Source organism: Carcharhinus amblyrhynchos, chromosome 29, assembly GCF_965287045.1.
Source record: "Carcharhinus amblyrhynchos chromosome 29, sCarAmb.v2.hapA, whole genome shotgun sequence".
NCBI lineage: Eukaryota > Metazoa > Chordata > Chondrichthyes > Carcharhiniformes > Carcharhinidae > Carcharhinus > Carcharhinus amblyrhynchos.
In genome coordinates this window covers 12,760,178-12,784,921 of record NC_137352.1, presented here as the reverse complement: position 1 = coordinate 12,784,921, position 24,744 = coordinate 12,760,178, and the positions used below count along the sequence as shown (strand labels likewise).

Here is a 24,744-nt window from a genome sequence, read left to right as displayed (position 1 = left end):
TCGGAAATGAATCATTTTGCATCAGCGTGTTTTTGCCTGTTTGGATTACCATTGGCTGTAAGATTTTATTTGGTGTAACTGGACGATTGAAGAATGTGAAATATGTGTCCATGCTTTTCCCATTGTACACATCGGGCATTGAGTTCCCTGGAGAGACCTAGACCTGCTCAAATTCATTCAAGTTATTCTCTAAAACAATGTTTAAACAAGGCGAGGAATGCACAAGATTGTATTTTAAACTTTCTACGTGACTTTCACCGATTCCTTCCACTGTTTTATTTAACCACCGGTGACAACGTATGGAAATTATCAGCCGCAGTGTTCCTTAAAGTTCAGGTTCTGCATCATTTCGAACATGCTTGCATATTCTAAAGCAACTTGAAATGTCAGTGGCAATCTCTGAATGTAAGGTGTTGGGGCTTGTGTGGAACAGTGTAAATTAATTTGACACTCCTGTTCTTAAATTGGGACGTTTTCTATGCTTTTTGACAAGTTTCTTTGGTGCAAGTGACGTTTTTATACTTAAAATATCCACACAATGTTTTTATTTGTTTGCAAACCAAACCCTTGCAACCATTTCTTGACCCTTTCAGTTTGTCACCAACTGAACCCCCCCCCCGCCTTCCCATCCCACCACCCCAAAGTGGTGATGTAACGTCACTGATTTGGGGAGGGGATCAATTGTATCTCTATCTTAGAGGCTTCCTTGGGGATACAGGTAGTAATGGCATACAGAGGGATGGAACATCAGAGGCAAGACTGTCGCATGGCATTTGAAGGATAACACACTCCCAGGTGACTAGCAGTGATGCACAATGGGCTTTACGTAACGTGAATGAGAAATTGGTGGGTGGCACAGTGGTTAGCACTGCTGCCTCACAGCTCCAGGGACCTGGGTTCAATTCCGACCTTGTCTGTTTGCACGTTCTCCCTGTGTTTGAGTGGGTTTTCCCCCACAGTCCAAACCTGCGCAGGCTGGATGAATTGGACTTGCTAAATTGCCCCTTGGTGTCCAAAGAAGTACAGGTTAGATGGATTAGCCTTGGAAAATATGTACTTTTATGGGGATAAGTTTAAATACATTTATTAGTGTCACAGTTAGGCTTACATTAACACTGCAATGAAGTTATTGTGAAAATCCCCTAGTCAGCACACTCTAACACCTATTAGGGTACACTGAGGGAGAATTTAGCATGGCCAATGCACCTAACCAGCATGTCTTTCAGACTGTGGGAGGAAACCAGAGCACCCGGAGGAAACCCATGCAGACACAAGGAGAACATGCAGACTCTGCACAGACAGTGGCCCAAGCTGGGAATCGAACTCGGGTCCAGCAGCACTAACCACTGTGCCATCGTGCCAATTTCCTTGTTGAAACCTTTAGGTTTAACCAATACTTGAGGTTGCCATTTAATGTTTAGGATAGAACATCTCACCCTGATGCTAATTCTAGTCGTAGGTATGAGATGAAGTTGAACGTGGGTGAAATATTCTGTTCAGTTGAGACACAGGGAAAATGTGCAGTCTCTGCACAGACAGTAGCCCAAGCTGGGAATTGAACCAGGCTCCCTGGTGCTGAGAGGCAGCAGTGCCAACCACTATGCCATCGTGCCACCCAATCTATGAAGCTTGTTTCAATATTCTGGAAAGGAATTAGCTGGGGAAAAAAAACAAAAATGCTTTGGGAATGAAGGGAAACAGGGAAGGCTTGACGACCAAAGTAGAAAATTCATATTGACTCTCCCAAGTCCTGCTGGTGACAGGTTACACACAACCCCTTCTTCCTAACTGAATCTTTCCTTCCTGGGGTTGTACTTTTCATCTTTCCCTTTGTGTTTGTTTTTTTTTAATGTGCTGCCTCTTAGACCTTGAAATGCTTCCCTTTTGTTCAGACACTTGAAACAAAAGCTTTAATGTATTCAAAAATTTTAAAGTTTATAATGTTGTCACCTTCAATCTTGCAGCTTTGAAAGACAACAGATTTCAGCTGGTGAATTTCTCGAGCAGCGAGCTCCGAGTCTCGTTGTCAAATGTTTCTTTAGTAGATGAAGGGAGATACGTCTGCCAGCTTTACACAGATCCTCCCCAGGAAGCCTTTGCTACAATTACAGTTCTGGGTGAGTAATAGCACTGACTCATAGAAATAGAACAGCATAATGTTTTAAGCTTTTGCTAAGACAGCTGCCATCCCCAACATTTTACATCGATCCTTGATCTTACCTATTTAGGCAGAAGGATCAGTGGGGGGGGGCGGTATTACCCAATACCTTGTAAATCCATATTTTTCTTTATATTTCACCAAACAGACAAGTAACTAAAAATATCAGATACCACTCACACTTTGAAACATCCTGACTAGTGTCTGGAGTTGTGTTTAAGCAATGTAGCCTTGTTTTTGTGCACGGAAGCTGTTCCACAAAGATGGAACGCCGCGTTTTATCCAGAAAGTTTTCTAAAACAGTGCAACATTTTATAGAAAGTAGACACAGGATTAGGCCATCCAAGCCTGTACCGCCAGTCAATATGATCATGGCTGATCATGCACTTTCATTATCCCACTCCCGCTCTCTCTCTCCGCACCCCTTGATCCCATTAGCCACAAGGGCCACATCCAGCTCCCTCTTGAACATACCTAACAAACTGGTCCCCAGCAGCATTCTGTGGTAGAGGTTCACATCTCTCTGAGTGAAGAAGTTCTTTCGCACCTCAGCCCTGAATGGCTTACTCCTTATTCTTAGACTGTGATCCCTAGTCCTGGATTTCCCCAACACCGGGAACATTCTTCACGCATCTAGCCTGTCCAGTCCCATCAGATTTTATATGTCTCTGTGAGATCTCCTCTCATTCTTCTAAATAGCAGTGAGTACAAGCCCAGTCAATCAAGTATTTCTTCATGTGCCAATGCTGCCATTTCAAAGGGTATGTAGGCTGAAAGAAAGCTCTTGACCAGATTAACTGGCGTTCTTTGATTGTGTTGTTGGTCTAATGTGCATTGTGCTATTGTGCTTTGAACAAAAATGACCCAGAACCTCTGGAGTTGCACATTTCTCACCCTGATACCTGACCTCATGCTGCGGTGAAGCGGGGAAATGGGGGAAGTGAAGCTACACCTCGTCGTTATGCACCAAATGTAAGTTTAAAGGTGCCAGCCACTTGAAGAAGCCGGTGGGGGGGGGAGGTGGGGGAGATAGGTCTTTCCAATAAGTGAGTGAGAGGTTAGGGGTTGGGTGCTGGCAGTATTGTTCTGAGAGTGCGCTGGATGGCTGAGGAAGGGTAGCTGGGGGAGGGGTAGGGGGAGAGTGGGGGAGATCATTTGCGGCAGAGAAGGTGTATTTGGTTGAGGGGGGGGCACGGTTGCCTGGAGCTACGTTGGGTATTTGGAGTGGGATGGTTCAGGAAGGTCGGGGGGGGGGGGGAGAGGAGCTGATGGGTTAGGAGGGTGGTCAGGGATGGGGGATTCCGGCGGAAAGACCAGGTGTCGTCAGGGCGGTTTAGTACTGGGGACATTGTGGTGGTCGGAGTTAGAAGTGGTTCTAATCCTTTAATTTTTTTCTGGGTGACAGTTCTATTTGGAGTGCCTAAACCATCTAATTTAACTCGGATGGTTCCAGATGTAGGGTCGGAAATTTCCCCGAGCAATTCCCATGCAGTACATACATGGGGACCTCCTCGAGGTTCCCCCAGCACATCTTCTGGGTACAGTAGTGGATTAATAGGTTTATATCTACAGTGGTGTTCAGTCCGTGTGGAAGGGAGCGGTCATAGACCAATATACTCATCTTTGCATTTTCACTTGCCTACATAGCTCCAGATGGCAGTGGTGGCCAGGGGAGGGGATAGAAACATAGAAGATAGAAGCAGGAGGAGGCTATTTCACCCTTCAAGCCTGCTCTGCCATGCATCATGATTATGACTGATCATCCAACTCAATAGCCTAATCCTGCTTTCTCCCCATAACTTTTGATCCCATTCACCACAATTGCTATATCCAGTCGCTACTTGGATATATGCAGTGTTTGGTATCAACCACTCCCTGTGGTAACGAATTCCATAGGTTCGTCGCTCTTTGGGTGAAGAAATGTCTCCTCACCTCTGTCCTAAATGGTCTGCCCTGAGTTCTCTGACTGTGACCCCTGGTTCTGGACACCCCCACCATCGGGAATATCCTCCCTGCTGATCATCACGCACCATCCTCCTTCAGCTGATGAATCAGTCGTTACTCCACATTGACTGCCACTTGGAGAAAGCACTGAGGATGGCTAGGGCACAGAATGACTTCAGGGCGGCACGATGGCACAGTGGTTAGCACTGCTGCCTCACAGTGCCAGGGACCCAGGTTCAATTCCGACCTCGGGTGACTGTGTGGAATTTGCACGTTCTTCCTGCGTCTGCATGGGTTTCCTCCAGGTGCTCCGATTTCCTCCTACAGTCCAAAGATGTGTGGTTTACGTTGATTGGCCAAGATAAATTGCCCCTTAGTATCAGGGATTAGGACTGTAAATATGAGGAGTTATGGGGATGGGGCTCTGATGGGATTGTTGTTGGTGCAGACTCGATGGGCCAAATGGCCTTGTTCTGCACTGTGCATTCTATGATGAGGAACTTCAGTGTCCACCACCGAGAGTGGCCCAGCAGTAATGGTAGTGTTGGAGCTGGCTAAATGCTAAAGGACATAGCTACTCGACTGGGTCTGTGGAGGGAATCAATAAAAGGGAAAAACATACTTGACTTCATCCTCACCAATCTACCTGTCTCAGCTGTATCTCTCCATGACGGTATTGGCAGGAATGCCACCGCAAGTCTTCATTAAGATGAAATCCTTGCCTCCAATCTGCCATTGGCAATGTGCATGGCCTTTCCATCATGGTGATTTCAAACAGATCTAGTGACTCAAGGTTGGGCATCCATGAGGCTCTGTGGGCCATCAGCAGCAGCAGAACCTCATGGTCTGCCACAGTCTCCATTGCCATCAAGCTGGGGGTTGTCACCCCTGGTTTAATACAGATTGCAGGAGGTCATGCCAGGAGCAACACGAGGCATATCTAAAAATAAGGTGCCAACCTGGTGATGCTGCAACTCCAGGCTACTTGTATGCCAAACAGCGAAAGCAGCATGCAATAACCAGAGCTAAATGAGTCCACAGTCAGTGGATAAGAACTGAACACTGCAGTCCTGTCGCATCCAGCCTTGAATGGTGATAGACAATGAAGCCACTTGCTGGAGGAGGAAGCTCCTTATGATGGGGGAGCCCAGCACGTCAGTACAAAGGACAAAGCTGAAACATTTGCAGCCATCTTCACCCAGAAATGCCAACCGGATGATGAATGTTGGCCTCTTCCAGATATCCCCAGTGTCCATCACTGAGCGATACTGTAGCACCATCACTGTTGGAGCTGGCAGGGGAGGGTCAGTGATGGGGCAGGTGGATCTCCCAGGCTAGGATTGTGTAAAGGACGAGGGTTGCTGATGAGGCTCAACCGAGGCATCACCAGATGCAATTTTTCAAAGCTATCTTGGCCATTTAGCTAAGGTGAAGCATTAGGCCAAGCTCGAGCTGCGGTGCAGTGCCTCATTCTGTCAGCTTGGATCTTGTGTTTTTCTCTCATGGGAATGATAAATTGATTCAATTTGAATTTTTTTCTCTGGATTGGAATAAAAATTTTTAAAAAGTACTGTTGGAGCTGGTGAAATACTAAAGGACAGATGTCAGTCTTCAGCCAATTCAATTCACGCTGCATGATATCAAGAAACAGCAGAAGGCATTGGGTACTGCAAAGGCTCTGAGTCCTGATAATATTCTGGCAATCATATTGGAGACTTGTGCTCCAGAACTAGCTACACCCTTAGCCAAGCTGTTCCAGTCCAGCTACAGCACTGGCATCTACTTGGCTGTATGGAACATTGTCCACAAAAAATCAGGACAAATCCAACCTGGCCAATTACTACCCCTTCAGCCTACTCTCAGATATTATCATGGTGCTACAAGGGTCATGCCATCTCCATCTGCTTTATCAATTAACTTCCCTCCATCATAAGATCAGAAATGGGGATGTTTATATTCGGCAGCAGTTGTAACTCCTCAGATACTGAAGCAGATACTGCCCATCTGCGGAAAGAGCTAGACAACATTCGGGCTTGCAATAATAAGTGATGAGTAACATGCCCACCACACGAGTGCTCGGCAATGGCCACCTCCAACGAGAGATAATCCAACCAGTTCCCCTTGACATTCAATAGCATTGCCATCACTGAATCTCCCACCATCAACATCACTCAAAAAGCTCAATACCATCCACGACAAAACTTGATTGGCACCCAATCCACCTACTTTCAACACCCACTCATTCCATCACTGATATATAGTAGCAACAGTGTGTACCAGCTTCAAGATGCATTGCAGTAATTTAGCAAGGCTCTTTGTAGTCTTCCAAACCACAAGCTGTGCCACCTATAAAGACTCCAGCAGCAGATACATGGGAACATCACCGTCAGCATGTTCGCTTCCAAGCTGCACACCAGCCTGATGTGGAAATTCATAGACTTCTGTGGTGTAGAATGAGGTCGTCCAGCCCATTGAGTCTGCAATGACCTCTGAAAGAGCATCCCACTGACTCCAACCCTAATCCAGTCTGCCCTAATCCCGGTGAATTTACCATGGCTAATCTGCACATCTTGGGACTGTGAGAGGAAAATAAATAACAAGAGATCAAAAAGGAGGAGGTATTGAGGTTCTTGAAAAACATTAAGGTAGACAAGCCCCCAGGGCCTGATGGAATATACCCCAAAATACTGAGAGAGGCAACGGAGGAAATTGCTGGGGCCTTGAGAGAAATCTTTGTATCCTCACTGGCTACGGAGGAGATCCCAGAGATTTGGAGAATAGCCAATGTTCCTTTGTTTAAGAAGGGTAGCAAGAATAATCCAGGTAATTACAGGCCGGTGAGCCTTACTCAGTAGTAGAGGAATTATTGGAGAGGATTCTTTGAGACAGGATTTAGTCCCACCTGGAAATAAGTGAACGTGGTTTTGTGAAGGGGAGGTTGTGTCTCACTAACTTGATCGGGTTTTTCAAGGAAGTGACAAAGGTGATTGATGAGGGTAGGGCAGTGGCTGTTGTCTGCATGGACAAGGTCCCTCATGATGACTGGTGCAGAAGGTGAAGTTGCATGGGATAAGAGGTGAGCTGGCAAAGTGGATACAGAACTGGCTCGGTCATAGAAGACAGAGGGTAGCAGTGGAAGAGTGTGTTTCTGAGTGGAGGGCTGTGACAAGTGACATTCCTCAGGGGTCAGTGCTGGGATCTTTGCTGTTTGTCCTCCAAATCATTCATATATGTTACAATGTAAATGGTTTGATTAGTAAGTTTGCAGAGGGCACAAAGGTTGGTGGATTTGTGGATCGCGATGAGGACCATCAGAGGATACAGCAGGATATAGATTGGTTGGAGGCTTGGGCAGAGAGATGGCAGATGGAGTTTAATGTGGACAAATGTGAGGTAATGCATTTTGGAAGATTTAATACATATAGGAAATGTACAGTAAATGGCAGAATCCTTAAGAGTATTGATAGGCAGAGGGATCTGGGTGTACAGGTACACAGGTCACAAAGTGAGCAGATAGAGAAGTAGGCAAGAAGGCATACGATATGCTTCCTTCATCGGCCATTGAGTTTAAAAATTGGCAAGTCGTATTGCATCTTTATAGAACTTCAGTTAGGCTGCACTTGGAATATAGTGTTCAATTCTGGTTGCTACACTACCAGAAGGAAGTGGAGGCTTTGGAGAGGGTACAGAAAAGATTTACCGGGCTGTTGCCTGGTATTGGGGGCATTAGCCATGAGGAGAGATTGGAGGATCTTGTTCTCACTGGAATGACGTAGGTTGAGAGGCGATTGATAGAAGTCAACAAGATTATGAAAGGCATATACAGAGTGGATAGTCAGAAGCTTTTTCCCAGGTGGAAGAGTCAATTACTAGGGGGCATTGGTTTAAGGTGCGAGGGGCAAGATTTAAAGGAGATGTACAAGGCAATTCTTTTACACAGAGGGTGATGGGCGCCTGGAACTCATTGCAGGGAAGGTAGTGGAAGCAGATATGATAGTGTATTTTAAGGAGCGTCTGGACAAATACACGAATAGGACGGGGATAGAGGGATATGGTCCCCGAAAGAGTAGGGGGTTTTAGTTCAGTTGGGCAGGCTTGGAAGAGTGAAGGACCTGTTCCTGTGCTGTAATTTTCTTTATTCTTTATTCTTTATTCGTTTTTTGAAACTGAAGCACCCAGAGGAAACCCACGCAGAAATGGGGAGTTTGTACAAACTCCACAGGGGCAGTCATACAAGGCTGGAATTGAACCCAGGTCCCTGGCGCTGTGCCACCGTGCCACCATTATCACTTGTCGCTGTGTCAAAATCCTGGAACTCCCTCACTAACAATACTGAGAGTACCTCCACCTCCCAGGAAGCTGGTGGTGAGATTTCCTGAATTGCGACATTCACTCTGGTGAAGATAGAACATAGAACATAGAACATTACAGCGCGGAACAGGCCCTTCAGCCCACAATGTTGCGCCGACCAGTCTTATTTTTAAAAAAAAACATTGACCCACTAATCTAAACCAATCCCTTTTCGTCCATAAACCTATCCACCAATCTCTTAAACGCCCCCAAACTAGGCGCATTTACAACTGCAGCAGGCAGGGCATTCCAGTCCCTCACCACCCTCTGGGTAAAGAACCTGCCCCTGACATCCGTCCTATAACTACCCCCCCTTAATTTAAAACCATGCCCCCTCGTGCTAGCTTTCTCCATCCGAGGAAACAGGCTATCACCATCCACCCTATCTAAACCTCTAATCATCTTATATGTTTCTATAAGATCCCCTCTTAGCCGCCTTCTTTCCAGTGAAAACAACCCCAAATCCCTCAGTCTCTCCTCATAGGACCTCCCCTGCATACCAGGCAACATCCTGGTAAACCTCCTCTGCACCCTCTCCAAAGCCTCCACATCCTTCCTGTAATGTGGGGACCAGAACTGCACACAGTACTCCAAGTGCGGCCGCACCAGAGTTGTGTACAGTTGCAACATGACGCTGCGACTCCTAAATTCAATCCCCCTACCAATAAACGCCAAGACACCGTACGCCTTCTTAACAACCTTATCTACTTGATTCCCAACTTTCAGGGATCTATGTACACATACACCTAGATCCCTCTGCTCCTCCACTCTATTCAAAGTCCTCCCGTTAGCCCTATACTCAACACATCTGTTATTCCTACCGAAATGGATTACCTCACACTTCTCCGCATTAAACTCCATCCGCCACCTCGCGGCCCAGCTCTGCAACCTGTCCAAGTCACCCTGCAAACTTCGACACCCTTCCTCACAATCTACCACACCTCCGACTTTGGTGTCATCAGCAAACTTACTAATCCACCCAACTATACCCTCATCCAGATCATTAATAAAGATTACAAACAGCAGTGGCCCCAAAACAGATCCCTGAGGCACACCACTCGTAACAGAACTCCATGATGAATAATTACCATCAACCACCACCCTCTGTCTCCTATCTGCTAACCAATTCCTGATCCAAGTACCTAAATTACCACCAATCCCATACATCTGCATTTTCTGCAGAAGCATACCATGGTGAACCTTATCAAACGCCTTACTAAAATCCATATATACCACGTCTACTGCCTTGTTCCCACATTGCCTGTAGGTCATTCCAGGATTTTGGCCCAGCATTATTTCAGGAGTGCAATTTATGTCCAGTGTGGGATATTGCCTGATTGGAGGGGAACCTGAAGATAAAAGTGTTCCCGTGTGCCTACTGCACTTATGCCTCAAGATGGGGGCAGTCGCACATTTGGGAGGCACTTGACATTTAACATAATTAGCAAAGAAACCGCAGAAGTCACCACTCTCAAACCATTGATATTTTCCACACCCTGCAGCTGAGGTTTAACGGTAAATCTCTCATGGACTGTGTTTGTAGGGAATGATTAAGTTGTAAAACTTTATACATTTATTGGTAAAGAAGGCCGCTTGCTGTGCCTAGGGACTGAGGCAGATAGTGCAATTGAATTGATTACCAGAGAGCCTCTGGCGAATCACAACCAGGTCCTAACATGCTACATAGGCTGGTTGTAAATTATTATGAGTCTATCATCTATCTGTCTATACAAATAATAGGAGTCTTCAGTCTAGTGCATCCATCAAAGTCCAGTGTCAAACCTGAAAATGTCACACAAAGTATAACATTGCTTTGCAACTGGGGTTTTTCTATCTACATTGCACAGTGTTTTTAGGCTGTTGGGTTCCACAAGCACCTGCATCGGAACAGGAAAATGACAGGGTGGCAATTTATGATACAGTGGCACTGTGGTTAGCACTGCTGCCTCACAGCGCCAGGAACCCAGGTTCAATTCCAGCCTCAGGTGACCTTGTGGAGTTTGCGCATTCGCCCTGTGTCTGCGTGGGCTTCCTCCGGGTGCCCCACTTTCCTCCCACACTCTGAAGATGTGCAGGTTAGGTTGATTCGCCATGCTAAATTGCCCCTTTGTGTCAAGAGGACTAGCAAGGCAAAAATGTGGGGTTACGGGGATAGGGCCTGGGTGGGATTGTTGTCTATACAGGCTCAATGGGCCAAATGGCCTCTTTCTGCACTGTAGGGATTCTAAGATACTATGTACAACTGGGGGCCCCTACTGCGAGATCCATGAAATCAGTGCCAGAGAATTTTATGCCTGCATGATTGTATGCCTGGCTCCCCAGTCACTAAGTCTTCATGTGCAGAGAGAATAACAGTAAAGAGGGTCAGAACTAAGCTTATTTGTGATTGTGCTCTGAACTTAGTTTATACCTTGTGCTATGCCCAAGTGCTTGCTTGAATGCAATCAAGTCAAATCACCAATCCGGTGCCCAAATAATCCTGCCTCATTGAGATGTGCCCAAAACAGCTTTGTGCCGATGCAGGAATCAGCATGGCAGTGGAATTCTTAATGTGAAACTGTAAATTAGCAAAATGTTGAACTTCTCTTTCTCTTCTGCCAAATGCCAGGGGCTAACTCTGCAATGTTTTCCATGTGTCCCAATGTTTGCTTTTACGCGTATTCTGACACCCATCTTTTCAACATCAGTCCCACCAGATACTCCCACCATCGATGCAAACAAGGACATTGTGAGTGATGGGGAGGATGTCGAGTTCACATGCAGTACTACGGGTAGCAAGCCAGCTGCTGAGATCAAGTGGCTGAAAGGCGATCAAGAGATGCAAGGTTTGGACGCTTTCTGTGCTGGCATCATGTTGATCTGTGTAAATATGTCACACTTGGAATACTGTGTACAGTTCTGGTCACTTTATTACGGAAAGGATATTATTAAACTAGAAAGAGTGCAGAAAAGATTTACTAGATTGCTACCAGGTCTTGATGGATTGAATTATAAGGAAAGGCTGAATAGACTGGGACTTTTTTCTCTGGAGCGTAGGAGGCTGAGCGGTGACCTTATAGAGGTCTATAAAATAATGAGGGGCACAGATCAGCTAGATAGTCAATATCTTTTCCCAAAGATAGGGGAGTCTAAAACTAGAGGGCATAGATAAAGGTGAGAGGGGAGAGATACAAAAGCGTCCAGAGGGACAATTTTTCCACACAGAGAGTGGTAAGTGTCTGGAACAAGCTGCCAAAGGTAGTAAGAACGTAAGAAATAGGAGCAGAAGTAGGCCATCTAGCCCTTCAAGCCTGCCCTGCCATCCATCTACTCTAGTAGTAGAGGCGGGTACAATTTTCTCTTTTAAAAAGCATTTAGGTAGTTACATGGGTGCGATGGGTATAGAGGGATATGAGCCAAATGTGGGCAATTGGGTTTAACTTAAGGGTTTCAAAAAAAAAAGGGTGGCATGGACAAGTTGGGCCAAAGGACCTGTTTCCATGCTGTAAACCTCTATGACTCTCTGACTCTTTGTGTTCCAACTCTCAATACCAACTGGCAGGTGCAGCATTTAGCTACTAACCCTCAACAAAGGCCCATGTTTTACATATTCCAAGTTTTTTTGCCCCTCCTTGCGCTAATTCATTTTTGTTGACCTCTCAGGACATCTTTGTAAATGGAAGGCAGGCAGTCTGGCTTCTCCCTTGGTCCTCTAGCTGGCTTCTGGGAGTTATTTGAGGTTCATGTTTCTCTCCTCCATTTACAGAACTGTACATTGCTAAAAGTGGATATTTTGATTTGATTTATCATTGTTACGTGGATTTGGATACAGTTAAATATTCATTTGCAACATGAACAATGCCCTAAGCACTGGAGATTAGAAAATCAGTATGTCTTTCCCACTCTGTACCAAATTCCTATTCTCACCAAGTTCCTAACTTTCCCTCTTGGTTAATGTGCATCCTGTTTGTGACTACCTGTGCAACCTGAACTTCATTTGCACATTCCTTGCTTAGCTAAAAAGAAATGCAAGTTGATGTCTCAAAGTTACCTGCCAACTCCTTCAGCCAAAAGACTGTTTCTTGTGTGCTGTACAGACAAAGCATACCATTCATAGAGTGCATAGAGAAGGAAAGGAGAGACTGCAGAGTGTAGTGTTACAGTCATGGCTAAGGTAGTAGAGAAAGATCAATTTAATACATGATAGGTCCATTCAAAAGTCCGACGGCAGCAGGGAAGAAGGTGTTCTTGAATCAGTTGGCACATGATCTCAGATTTTGTATCTTTTTCCTGGAGGAAAGTGGAAGAGAGTATGTCCAGTACGGGTGGGATCCTTGATTATGCTGGCTGCTTCTTTGAGGCAGCAGCAAGCGTAGACAGAGCCAATGAATGGGAAGCTGATCTGCGTGATGGACTGGGCGACCTTGGCCACGATATTGCAATGTATTGAAAGAAATTTGTATTACTGTATCAAGTGATAAGTAGTCAATTACTCCAGCTATGTCAGAAGATGCTGGATTCAAGTTTCACTCCAGTGACATAAACACGTAATCTAGACTGACACTTTAGTTAGGGTGTTTCTCATTCTCCTCTGATTAAACACACCAAACAGAAAATATTCCATCTCCTGGCTTATGCTTACCATTTTTAATTATCCTTTTAAAAGCTACTATGCATTTTTGAGTAGAATTTTTGACTTGATATCATTGATGAGGTATCTGAGTTCTATTTTTAAATTAGCTTTTCGTGCTGAATTATTTTTGCACCCCAGTAGATTTTCTAGCCAGGTTTTGTCTTTTGGCTGAAGGAGTTAGCAGGTAACTTTGAGACGTCAACCTACATTTCTTTTCAGCTAAGTGAGGAAAGTGTGAATGAATTTTAGGTTGCACAGGCAGTCACAAAACAGGATGCATCATTAACCAAGTGGGAAAGTTGGGAACTTGGTGAGAATAGGAAATTGGTACAGAGTGGGAAAGACATATGGCTTTTTTAATCTCCAGTGCTTGGGGCATTGTTCAAGTTGCAAATGAATATTTAACTTTATCTAATTTAAATTAGATTAAGTAATTTGTTGAAAACTATTGGTTAAATTGCATAGATATGCTTTAACTAAATAAATGAAACAAGGTTAGCCCGGGATGACAGCGCAGGGGATGCGGGGCAACTGCAGCATGTGAGTTTGTGAAGAGCAATGCAATCCTTCACAACCTCCGTGTCTGCATGTCCAGGAAGTCCAGCTAGGGCTTGCTGAGCTGGAGGCTTGAGATCCTGCCATTATGGAGTACAAGCATGAGAACTTGGAATTAGGATCAGGAGTTGGCCATTTGTCCCCTCAAGTCAGCTCCTCCTTTCAGTGAGATTGTGGCTGATCTGATTGTGGTCTTAAATTCATATTCCTACCTCGCTCAGATAATCTTTGACTCCCTTTTTAGTTGAGACTCTATCTACTTCTGCTGTAACAGTATTCAATGTCCCAATCTCCAGTGCTCTCTGGGAAAAAGTTCCAAAGAATCCAAAGCGGAATCTTCCTATTATCTCCGCCTTAAATGAAAGACCCTTTTTTTTTAAACAGTGTTTCCAGTTTTAGCCTTTCCAACAAGGGGAATCATCCTTCCAGCATTTACCTTGTCAATTGCCCTCTGGGTCTTAGCATAGAATCTCTACAATGTAGGAGGAGGCCATTTGGCCCATCTAGCCTGTACCAACGACAATCCCATCCAGGCCCTATCCCTATAACCCCATGTATTTATCCTTCTAGTCCCCTGAAGTAAGGGGTAATTTTTCATGGCCAATCAACCTAACCCACACATCTTTGGAGTGTGGGAGAAAACCGGAGCGCCTGGAGGAAACCCACACAGACACGGGGGAGAACATGCAAACTCCACACAGTGACCCAAGGCGAGAATTGAACTCGGGCCTCTGGCAGTGAGGCAGCAGTGCTAACCGCTGTGTCGCTGTGCTGCCTTCTGTGCCTCAGTAAGGTCACCCCTTATTCTTCTAAACTCCAATGGATACAGGCCCAACCTGTCCACATTTTCCTCTTAAAATAGACCACACCCTCACCCACCTCCCAGGTATCACTCAAATGAACCTCTCTGGATTTCTCCTAATGCCTTTATATCCAAAATGAACCGGCCAAAGCTTATTTTGGCATTGGGGACGATGAGGGTTGCTTGGATATTCTGCTCAGGTGGCAATCACAGCTTTTATGTTAGAAAGTAGTACAGATATGACCAGTGGTCGTAGATGGAAAGATGTAACACCAAATCAGCGGACATTGGGATGGAGGAACTTCAGCCGTTGCCCTTCTGCAACCTTCTTGCTGCCTGTGTGGACAAGGGAAAAGTCTACAGGGTTGATGAACAAACTGACCGTGGCAATGTAATACCAGAGACCACTGAAGTAGAGGGAGTGAAAAGGAATGGAGTAGAGATAGGCAGCAGTATAGTCAGAGGAATCGATATGGCAGCTGCAACCGGGAGTGCTGGAGGTTGTGTTGTCTGCCTTGTGCCAGAGTTAAGGACATCTCCTCGCGGCTATAGAAGAGCTGGGAGAGGGAGGGGGATGCTCCGTTGTGATGACCCACAAAGGAACCAAGAACATGGATGGAATGAAGTTCCACTGAGGGAGTTTGAGGAACTCTGGTCCAAATTAATAAGCAGAACCTCAAAGGTAACAACCTCTGAATTACTACCCAAACCATGTTCAAAGTGACAAAGGATTAAACAAATCGGAAGATTGAATATGGGATTCAAAGAATGGTGTGGGAGACGGGTTTCAATTCATTGGGTACTGGGGAAAGGGAGAGCTGTTTCATTGTGACAGTCTCCACTTTGACTAGGCTGGGACCAGTACACTATTAAATCGACAGGGTTGTAGATATGGCTTTAAACTGAAAAAAGACAGATTGAGGACTGTGGAGAGGAGAAATTTATATTCAATATTTATATATTAAGGTTGGAGAGGTTAGGTTTGTATCCACAAGAGTTTAGAAGAGTAAGAGGCAACTTGATCAAAACTGTTAAGATTCTGAGGGGTATTGACAAGGTGGATGTGGAGAGGATGGGCAAATTTTACTGTCCTGCCTGCTGCAGGAATTGGAGCAGGCGAGGGACGGATCATGGAAATGTCTGTTGACCTCAGGTGGGATTTTCCAGTTTTGGGGTGGGTGAGACAATCTAGAACTAGGGGTCAGCTTTTAAAATAAGGGTCACTCATTTAAGGCTGAAATGGGAAATACTTTGAATGTCATGAGTGTCTGGAACTCTCTTCCTCAGTTGTTGGATGTCTTTGTCAATATCTTTGGATATTTTTAAGGCAGAAATAGATAGATTAGCAAGAGGGTAAAAGGTATCAGGGTTAGGCAAGGATGTGGGATTGGGTTTCACTCTAGATTTTTGATCAATAAAGGAGTGAAAGGGTATCGAGGGGAGGCAGAAATGTGGGGTTGAAGTTGCAGTCAAGTCAGGTGTGATCTTTTAAAATGGCGGTGGGTCAGGCTTAAGGGGTCGAGTGACCCACTCCTCCTCATTCATATGTTCCTTTAGGTCAACACCATTGCACCATTGTCCCCTTGTTCAGGTTGAATATCCGCCATTCAGTAAGATCACTGTGAGTTGGCTTGCAGCACCTTGTAGCCTATCCTGTGCTTTGTGTGCTTACTTGCACATGATGTGCTTGCACTGTTTTCTCCAAGGCCCTCAGTTGTTTTGTATCAATGAATTAGCAACACTGAGCTTGGGAATTTGCCAAGTGTCGTATAAGGAATTGTAGGCTTGTACCCCTGTCTTAACAGAACCCTTAGTGTGGTGACATCTTACACTTTCTTTCATGTAAGCTTTTAGCCAAAGTCTGTCTGCTGAACACATTGGCATTCTCTCCTGATTAAGCCGTGCAAACTAACTAACAGCTGGAGCTCCTCACAATTAACACAAGGCAGTATAATATCTCCTTTTAGAGACTTCATTAATCAGCAAAGTTCAAACTGCTGCATTTTTACTAATAGGTGAAGAGCTGCTCCAAAAACAGCAGAGTGCCACTTGCTGTTACGAGGCAACCATATGCTCTAACAGCACTACCGGAGGGTTCATGGGCATGGAACACCCTGCAAATTAAACACTGTACCATCCCAGTACTTGACTGCATTCGAATATACATTCTCTCATGGTAATCAACACAAGGGACTAATTTAAAGAGGTCTTAATGTGATGTGGCATGAGCTAGCTCCTGATGTCTCTTAAGCAGTTCAGTTTAGGTGGCCTGCAATTTTATGACCAACATTTTCAGACTTGCGAGACTGGAAGTTGGAAACACAAAATTAATTACCTTGATCAAAATACAACTGATTCAAGGTTGCCATTGACATCCATATTTTGATTTGATTTATTATTGTCACATATATTAGTATACAGTGTGTTGTATCTTGTGTGCTGTACAGACAAAGCATACTGTTCATAAAAAAGGAAAGGAGAGCATGCAGAATGTGGTGTTATAGTCATAGCTAGGGTGTAGAGAAACATCAGCTTAGTGCAAGGTAGGCCCAATCAAAAGTCTGACAGCAGCAGGGAAGAAGCTGTTGTTGAGTCATTTGATACATGACCTCTGACTTTTGTATCTTTTCCCCGATGGAAGAAGGTGAAAGAGAGAATGTCTGGGGTGCGTGGGGTCCTTAATTATGCTGGCTGCTTTTCCGAGGCAGCGGGAAGTGTAGACAGTGTCCATGTATGAGAGGCTGGTTTGAGTGATATACTGGGCTTCGTTCACAACCCTTTGTAGTTTCTTGCAGTCTTGGACAGAGCCGAAGCCATACCAAGCTGTGATACAACCAGAAAGGATGCTTTCTACGGTGCATCTGTAAAAGTTGGTGAGAGTTGCAGCGGACATGCGGAATTTTTTTATGTCTGTTCATCCATATATAAACGCTCAGTTACTGACTGGGAATGTCGTAATGCCTCATTGGCATCTGCAACTGCAAAAGAGGTCTGAGGGCGCAATCTTATCAGCCGTTCACACCATGGTCCCGCTGTCAGAGAATTTGGCGCCCAGACAAATCTCCGTTCACTGCAAAGAGATGAGAAAATCCCGCTGGCGAGAACGGCTGGGCGTTTTTATGCTTTATACAGGGATAACACCGCCTGACAACGTATGCTGTGCGTTTGATGACATTGACCTTTCGTGAGCTTGAATGTGTCCAATCTGGCGGTGAGCTCGATAGGAAACATTCAATCCGAGGATGTGTGTTGCTGAGTAGCAGCAGTTGCTTGGTTGCAAATATTTTCATGAATAATATTTATAAATGTCCCCCTTTATTCTCAAGAAAGCACAGGTAAAGTGGAGGAGGACCCGAGGGAAGAGAAATTGTTCAATGTCACGAGTAAGCTGGTTCTGAAAGTGAGTTACCGAGATGATGGATTACCTGTAACCTGTCAAGTGGAGCATCCAGCAGTGAAGGAACTTCAGACAATGAAGGATTTGCAAGCACAAAGATATCTAGATGTACAATGTAAGTAAAAATTCACCGTCTGCCATTGTAATATGTGAGCAGCAATATTCATGAATTTTTTTACTCTTACCACGTAATCTTGTATGTAAGATTTGGTTAAATTGAAACAATCTTTGTGGTGTGTCGGTTCATCTGTTATATTTTTTATGATGTGGCTGTCTCACTCGAATGTATAGACTTCTTAATTATAATAGGAATATATTACCATACCATGAAATGGAAAGACCTGATTGGTTTCAATGATATTGTGGGATTATTAAGGATCAGGGGTTACGGGTGGGAAAAGGGGGAGGATGGGGTTGAGAAACTTATCAGCCATGGTTGAATGGCGGAACAGACTCAATGTGCTGAATGGCCTATTTCTGCTTTGCTATCTAACAGTCTTATGTCCCCAGATAATTCAACAATTTCTGATGTTTAAACACTTTCACCTTTTGCTGTTGGCCTTATTTGTCATTTATCACCTGTTGGCAATTTTGACAGTGACGAATAGTTTGATGATTTTTAGCTCGCCACTTAACAATGTGAGCACTGGGTTCAGTCACACTCCTCTTTGAGCACATCACAGGTGATCCTGGTGTTGTCCTTTCCCCATGTTAACATGGACTCCTTGTCCAGGAAGGGTGAGTGGGTAAATAAGAGTGAAAATGGTGAGAGATTTCTCTTCCCTGGCACCCTCCAAGTTCCAGGTATCATTGAACTTCACTGCAAAAATAGGTGTTTATATCATATAAAAAGCAGTCTTTATTCTTTGGTCAACTATGTAACAAAGGCATATATCTCTTCCCTCGCTCCCCATACGTAAGTACTCATGATAATTTTCATCAATATTTGTGTGCTGCAGGGTCATGACAGCACAGTAAGAGACCATTTGGCCTCTCGGGTCCATGATGGCTCTCTGAAGAGTGAGCCAGCCAGTTCCCATAGCAGTACAAAGTCTATTTGCTTCAAGTATCCATCCAATTTCCTTTGGAAGTCTTTGATCTCTTGTAGGGGTTCGTTATATTATTTTTTCAATTTGTTGGGTGGGAAACTCAGGGCCAGAGTGGAACACTGGTTTTTCACGGCACCCAGTAGAATTGTCTCCATCCTTAATGGAAAAGAAAGTCCAGCAAATGCGAAACCAGTGTTGTGTTTGATCTTGTGGGCAGAAATTTCCCTTAGTGAGGCAGAGCGGGTGGGAAAAGCGGCATTAAACCCCAAAGGCGGCTTCTTCTGTCATATTGTTAGCAACCTAGAGAAAAGAAAGCCAAAGGGTGGTTCCCACAAGCCTGCCCCACCAGCAACATAGTTCTTTAAAGACTGGGGAGCATTATTTGGAGCGGCATAGGGGCACAGTGGTTAGCACTGCTGCCTCTCAGCTCCAGGAACCTGGGTTCGATTCCCAGCTTGTGTCTGTGTGGAATTTGCATGTTCTCCCCATACCTGCATGGGTTTCCTCTGGGTGCTCCGGTTTCCTCCCACAGTCCGAAGACGTGCAGGTTAGGTACATTGGCCATGCTAAATTGTCCCTTAGTGTCCTGGGATGTGTATGTTAGAGGGATTAGTGGGGTAAATATGTGTGCTTACAGAGATAAGGGCCTGGGTGGGATTATTGTCACTGCAGACTGGATGGGCTGAATGGCCTCCTTCTGCACTGTAGGGTTTCTATGATTATTAAAGGCCACCCTGGCAAGGTAGAAATAGAACACAACACCCCGCAGGATATCTGTGTCCAAGCCATGCACTCATCCGAGGACCTCTAGCACGTCTATCTGCGTGCCGTGGGAACCCAGTTGTAATTCATGTCTGCGGCCTGATAATGCAGTTCAAATTTATTATCCTGGGGTTCCCCATGTTCAACACACAGAATCCTGTTCTGTCACTGGTGGGGAGTGGGAGGGGGTAGGGGGGAATTGAGGCCACACTTTTACATCAACGGGAAACGCAAATCTGGATGTCTCGCTGGATTTCCCACTCCCGCAGCCGTTCACACCCCGCCTGAACGGGGGTGCAAAATCCCCGGCCTCTAAATTTCCCGGTGTGCAGGACAGATTACAATTACCCATCACAATCTTTCATTTCAAACTAGAAAACTTTGTTTCGCTCCAGAGTATGCATGAGAACAATCCTTGGTTAGAAATCCGAGAGATGAGCAGTTGATTCTTAGAAGAGATGAAAAAGTACGTTCTTTTAAAAATGGATTTTTAGTCAGGGAAATGGGCCTGTGGACCGGAGCAGCGATGTACCTTGTGGGTAAATGCACCCTTGGCAGACTTGTGCCTTTTGAGTTGATTTTATGGTGCATTAGCTGTTTTTAGTTGTCACATTTCCCAGTTGGGTGCTCATTTGCAAGCTCATTAGCAAAGCTTTGTATAAGCACTTCTACGGAGAGTGGAAAGCATAGACCTTCCCTTGTTTTCTGGTCTCATTAAGTAACTGAGTACCGTACTTTAACAGAGTACTGTACTTGGGTTATACAATGAAGCATTTTCAAGATTGTGTACAGTTGTCTTGTAAGCCTGTTTATACAATAGTTATACTTTTTTAAAAAGCAGCATTCTGAATGTCCAGTGTCTCTATTGTAAAAAATTCATGCATAATTAACACAGTTATCTTTGCAGCAAAGGATCAGAAAATACTTATGCTGTTCCCCCAGTGTTCATTAATAGTGTATATTGGTTTTCTTGTAAGGTCAGGTCTATTTTCATAGAATCCCCACCGTGCAGAAGAGGCCATTCAGGCCATGGAATCAGCACCTACAATCTGCCAGAGTACCTTAGTCAGGCCCTTCTCCCCTCGCCCCATCTCTGTAACTCATTTAGCATGGCAATCTGCCTAATGTGCACATCTTTTACTGGAAAAAATTAAAAGTTGCTTGCAATTAAAGTAGATGTGACAGTTTCCTGGTGATTAATAGACAACCTGGTCCTATAGAGACCAAGATACTGGGGTGGTCTTTAATAATGCTCCCTGGAGCTGTTTGATCCTCAGTTTGTGCAGATCATACCTGAGGAAGCTTTATTTTTAAACATTCACAGCACATGGGTGTTGCTGTTGAAATTCGTATTTATTTCCCACTCTGACATGTTTGCACCGACCACAGTCCCGCCCTATCCTCATAACCCCATGCATTCACCCTAGCCAGTCACCCTGACACTCAGGGGCAGTTTAGCATGGCCAATCCACCTAATCCGCACATCGTTGGAGTTTTCAGAGGACAGTTCAGGGAGAGGTGATGGCCCAGTGGTATTATCACTAGATTATTAATCCAGAAACTCAGCTAATGTTCTGGGGACCTGGGTTCGAATCCTGCCCCAGCAGATGGTGGAATTTGAATTCAAGAAAAGAAATCTGGAATTAAGAATTTACTGATGACCACGAAACCATTGTCAACCATTGGAAAAATCCATCTGCTTCGCTGATGTCCTTTAGGGAAGGAAATCTGAGGTAATTACCTGGTCTGGCCTCCCTGTGACCCCAGAGCCACAGCAATATGGTTGACTCTCAACTGCCCTCTGAAATGGCCTACCAAGCCACTCAGTAAGGGCAACTAGGGACAGGCATTTGCAATAAATGCTGGCCAGCCACAAATGCTGGACACCCATGTCCCACAAATGAATAAAGAAAAGTTAACTCATTGGAGTCATCTGGAGTCAAATGTAGGTCAGACCAAGTAAGGATGGCAGATTTCCTTCCCTAAAGGACATTACTGAACCAGAATTGTTTTCACAATTATCTGGCAGGTTCATGGTCACCATTACTGAAAATATCTTGGCTTTTCCAGATTTATCTCAGCAGAAGGTGGTGTATGAATTAAATTCAATATCTTTTCATCCCTTGGGAAGGTGAAGAAATGCAATTCTAATTTTGGACTACAATGCAGTAAACAGTCCTAGAACATGCACATATGAACACAAGAAATAGGAGCAGGAGTAGACTACCTGGACTGCCATTCAACACAATCAGGGCTCATCTTTAGTTTGAAATCCACTTTCCTGCCTGCTCGCCAAATGTCTTGATTCCCTGAGATACCAAAATCTGTCCATTGCAGCCTTAAATGTATTCAGCGAAGGTACCTCCTAAGATAGAGAATTCCTAAGAAGTCATTTCTCCTCATCTTAAATAATTGGCCCTTTATCTTGAGACTTTGCCCTCTATGATTACCCGACCAGTGGAAACAATCTTTGTGTCCACCCTATCAACTCCCTTCAGAATCTCGTTTCAATGAGATCATCTCACATTTCTCTAAGCTCAAGAGAATATAAGCCCCATTTATTTAGGCCTTTCGTCAAAGGATAACACTCTCATCCCAGGGATCAATTTAGTGAACGTTCGCTGTACCTCCTCCAATGCAAGCATATCCTTTCTTAAACATGGAGACCAAAGCTGGGTACAGATGTGGTTTCACCCAACCCTGTGTAATTGTAGCAGGATTTCTTTATGCCATGTACTCTAATCCCCTGGCAATAAAGGCCAACATACAATTTTTTTTAAAGTTTATTTATTTATTAGTTACAAGTAGGCTTACATTCACACTGCAATGAAGTTACTGTGAAAATCCCCTAGTCACCACACTCCGGCGCCTGTTCGGGTACATTGAGAGAGAATTTAGCATGACCAATCCACCTAACCAGTGCATCTTTGGACTGTGGGAGGAAACCGGAGCAGATGGAGGAAACCCATGCAGACATGGGGAGAATGTGCAAACTCCACACAGACAGTGACTCAAGCTGGGAATCGCATCTGGGTCCCTGGTGCTGTGAGGCAGCAGTGCTAACCATGCTGCCGCTTTGCCACCTTAATTGCATCTTGTGTGCTAACTTCCTGCAAACCTCCTGCAAGCACAACCAAGTCTCTTTATTGTGCTTTTCTAATCTTTTGACCCAAGTGAATAAGTTCACACTTCCCCACATCAGTGTCCATCACCCACCTTGTTGCCTACTCACTTAATCTGTGTATGTATCCCTTTGCAGCCTGTGTGTGTCCTCCCCACAGCCTCCATTTTCAAGGAGTGTTGCAAACTTCAATACAACATACTCTGCCTCTTCATCTAAGTCATTAACATAGATTATAAATAGCTGAGGCTCCAACAATGATTGTAGAATAAAATCATAGAATCCATACGGTGCTGAAGGAGGCCATTCGGCCCATTGAGCCTGCACTGACAACAATCCACCCAGGCCCTATCCCCATAACTCCATGTATTTATCCTGCTAATCCCCCCAACACTAAGAGAAAATTTGACATGGCCAATCCACCTAACTCTCTCATCTTTGGACTATGGGAGGAAAGTAGAGCACTGGAGAAAACCCACGTGGACACAGGGAGAATGTGTAAATTCCACACAGACAGTTACCCCAAGGCTGGAATTGGACCTGGTGCTGTGGGGCAGCAGTGCTAGCACTGTGCCACCAATTCTTGGTTTACCAATGAAAGGATGAGTGAGTTATTTTGGAGTAGTGGTACTTCCCAAAGCTGTCTTACAACCTCACTGTCAACTCTTGCAGTGACCTCATTACAGCATTGTTAACCAGCTCCTACAGGATAAAGGCAATCTGGCAAATGAAGTTAAATATTTGCACCATTAAAAGAAAAGTTATTCCTTGTCTCAATTTTTGACAACCTATTTGCTTATATCAAAGCGAAATGGAGCATAAAATATTCACCAGTTCTGCTTGAGCGCTTCCTCAACACTTGCGTGTCATGTTAAAATGCCCGTGCACGCTCTGAACTGCAGAGTGTAAAATAAAATGGTGAAGGGGTAAAATTAATTACTTCCCGTCCAAGTTTCAGGCCGGCCAAGTTCCCTTTCATTTTAGCAAGAAGCGCCGATTGAAAACTAAATCGCAATTATTACTGCTAGTCAGGGAAACCATTTGTAGGAGGGATTATAATCTTTCCATCATTTATTTCTTTATTAATGTCACAAGTAGGCTGGCATTAACAGTGCAGTGAAGTTATTGTGAAAGTCTCCTCGTCACCACACTCTGTTAGGGTACACTGAGGGAGAATTTAGCATGGCCAAGGCATCTTACCAGCTCGTCTTTCGGACTGTGGGAGGAAACCAGAGCACCCGGAGGGGAGAAAGTGCAAACTCTGCACAGACAGTGACCCAAGCTGGGAATCGAACCTGGGACTGTGGAGCTGTGAGGCGGCATAAATCACTTTATTGCTGGTTATGAACATCTGTAGGCCGCCAGTGTGGTTGGAGTAGAGATGACAGTGTATTTCCTATTCCGCAATAGCCACTGGTACAAATATCTTCAGGGCAGTCCTGGTTTGTAGCTGGACTGGATTCCTCTCCAGTTTTCAAACCCTTGGCACCATTAAAGCACAGTCAGGTCGCACCTTGAACATAGTAAAGGATCCTAAAGTGCTTCATAAAAGTAGTGAAGAATTAGTCGAGCGGATCAGACCAAAGAACCCAAAAGCTGAGGTTGATATAGATATACTTGGTTAGTCACGGGTGGACAGAGAGTTATTCATCATAGAATCCCTACAGTGCAGAAGTAGCCTGTACCGACAACAATCCCACCCAGGCCCGATCCCCATAACCCCACAAATTTACCATGCTAGTCCCCTTGACACTAAGAGGAAATTTAGCCAATCAACCTGACCCACACATCTTTTGGACTGTGGAAGGAAACCAGAGCAGGAGTGGGCATTCAAAAAGATCATGATGAACGATTACATCAGCTACTCTTTGCTGCATTGATCCCATATTCCATGATTCCTCTAATATCCAAATACCTTTCGATCCCTGCCTCAAATATTCTCAATAAAATTCAATCAAGTGTGTCAGTGGGAATGCCAGGAATATACCCAGGTG

The 24,744-nt window shown here is 44.7% G+C and overlaps 1 protein-coding gene across 3 annotated transcripts in view; it reads left to right on the top strand.

Moving 5' to 3' along the window:
• cadm1a (cell adhesion molecule 1a) overlaps window positions 1–24,744 on the top strand; it is a 437,492-nt gene that overhangs the window by 330,793 nt on the left and 81,955 nt on the right. For all 3 annotated transcript variants that reach the window (XM_080214513.1, XM_080214514.1, XM_080214515.1), the window contains 3 exons: window positions 1,965–2,117; window positions 11,140–11,277; window positions 17,748–17,933. In XM_080214513.1, the coding sequence (XP_080070639.1) occupies window positions 1,965–2,117; window positions 11,140–11,277; window positions 17,748–17,933 (477 nt within the window). The remainder of the gene's footprint in view (window positions 1–1,964; window positions 2,118–11,139; window positions 11,278–17,747; window positions 17,934–24,744) is intronic.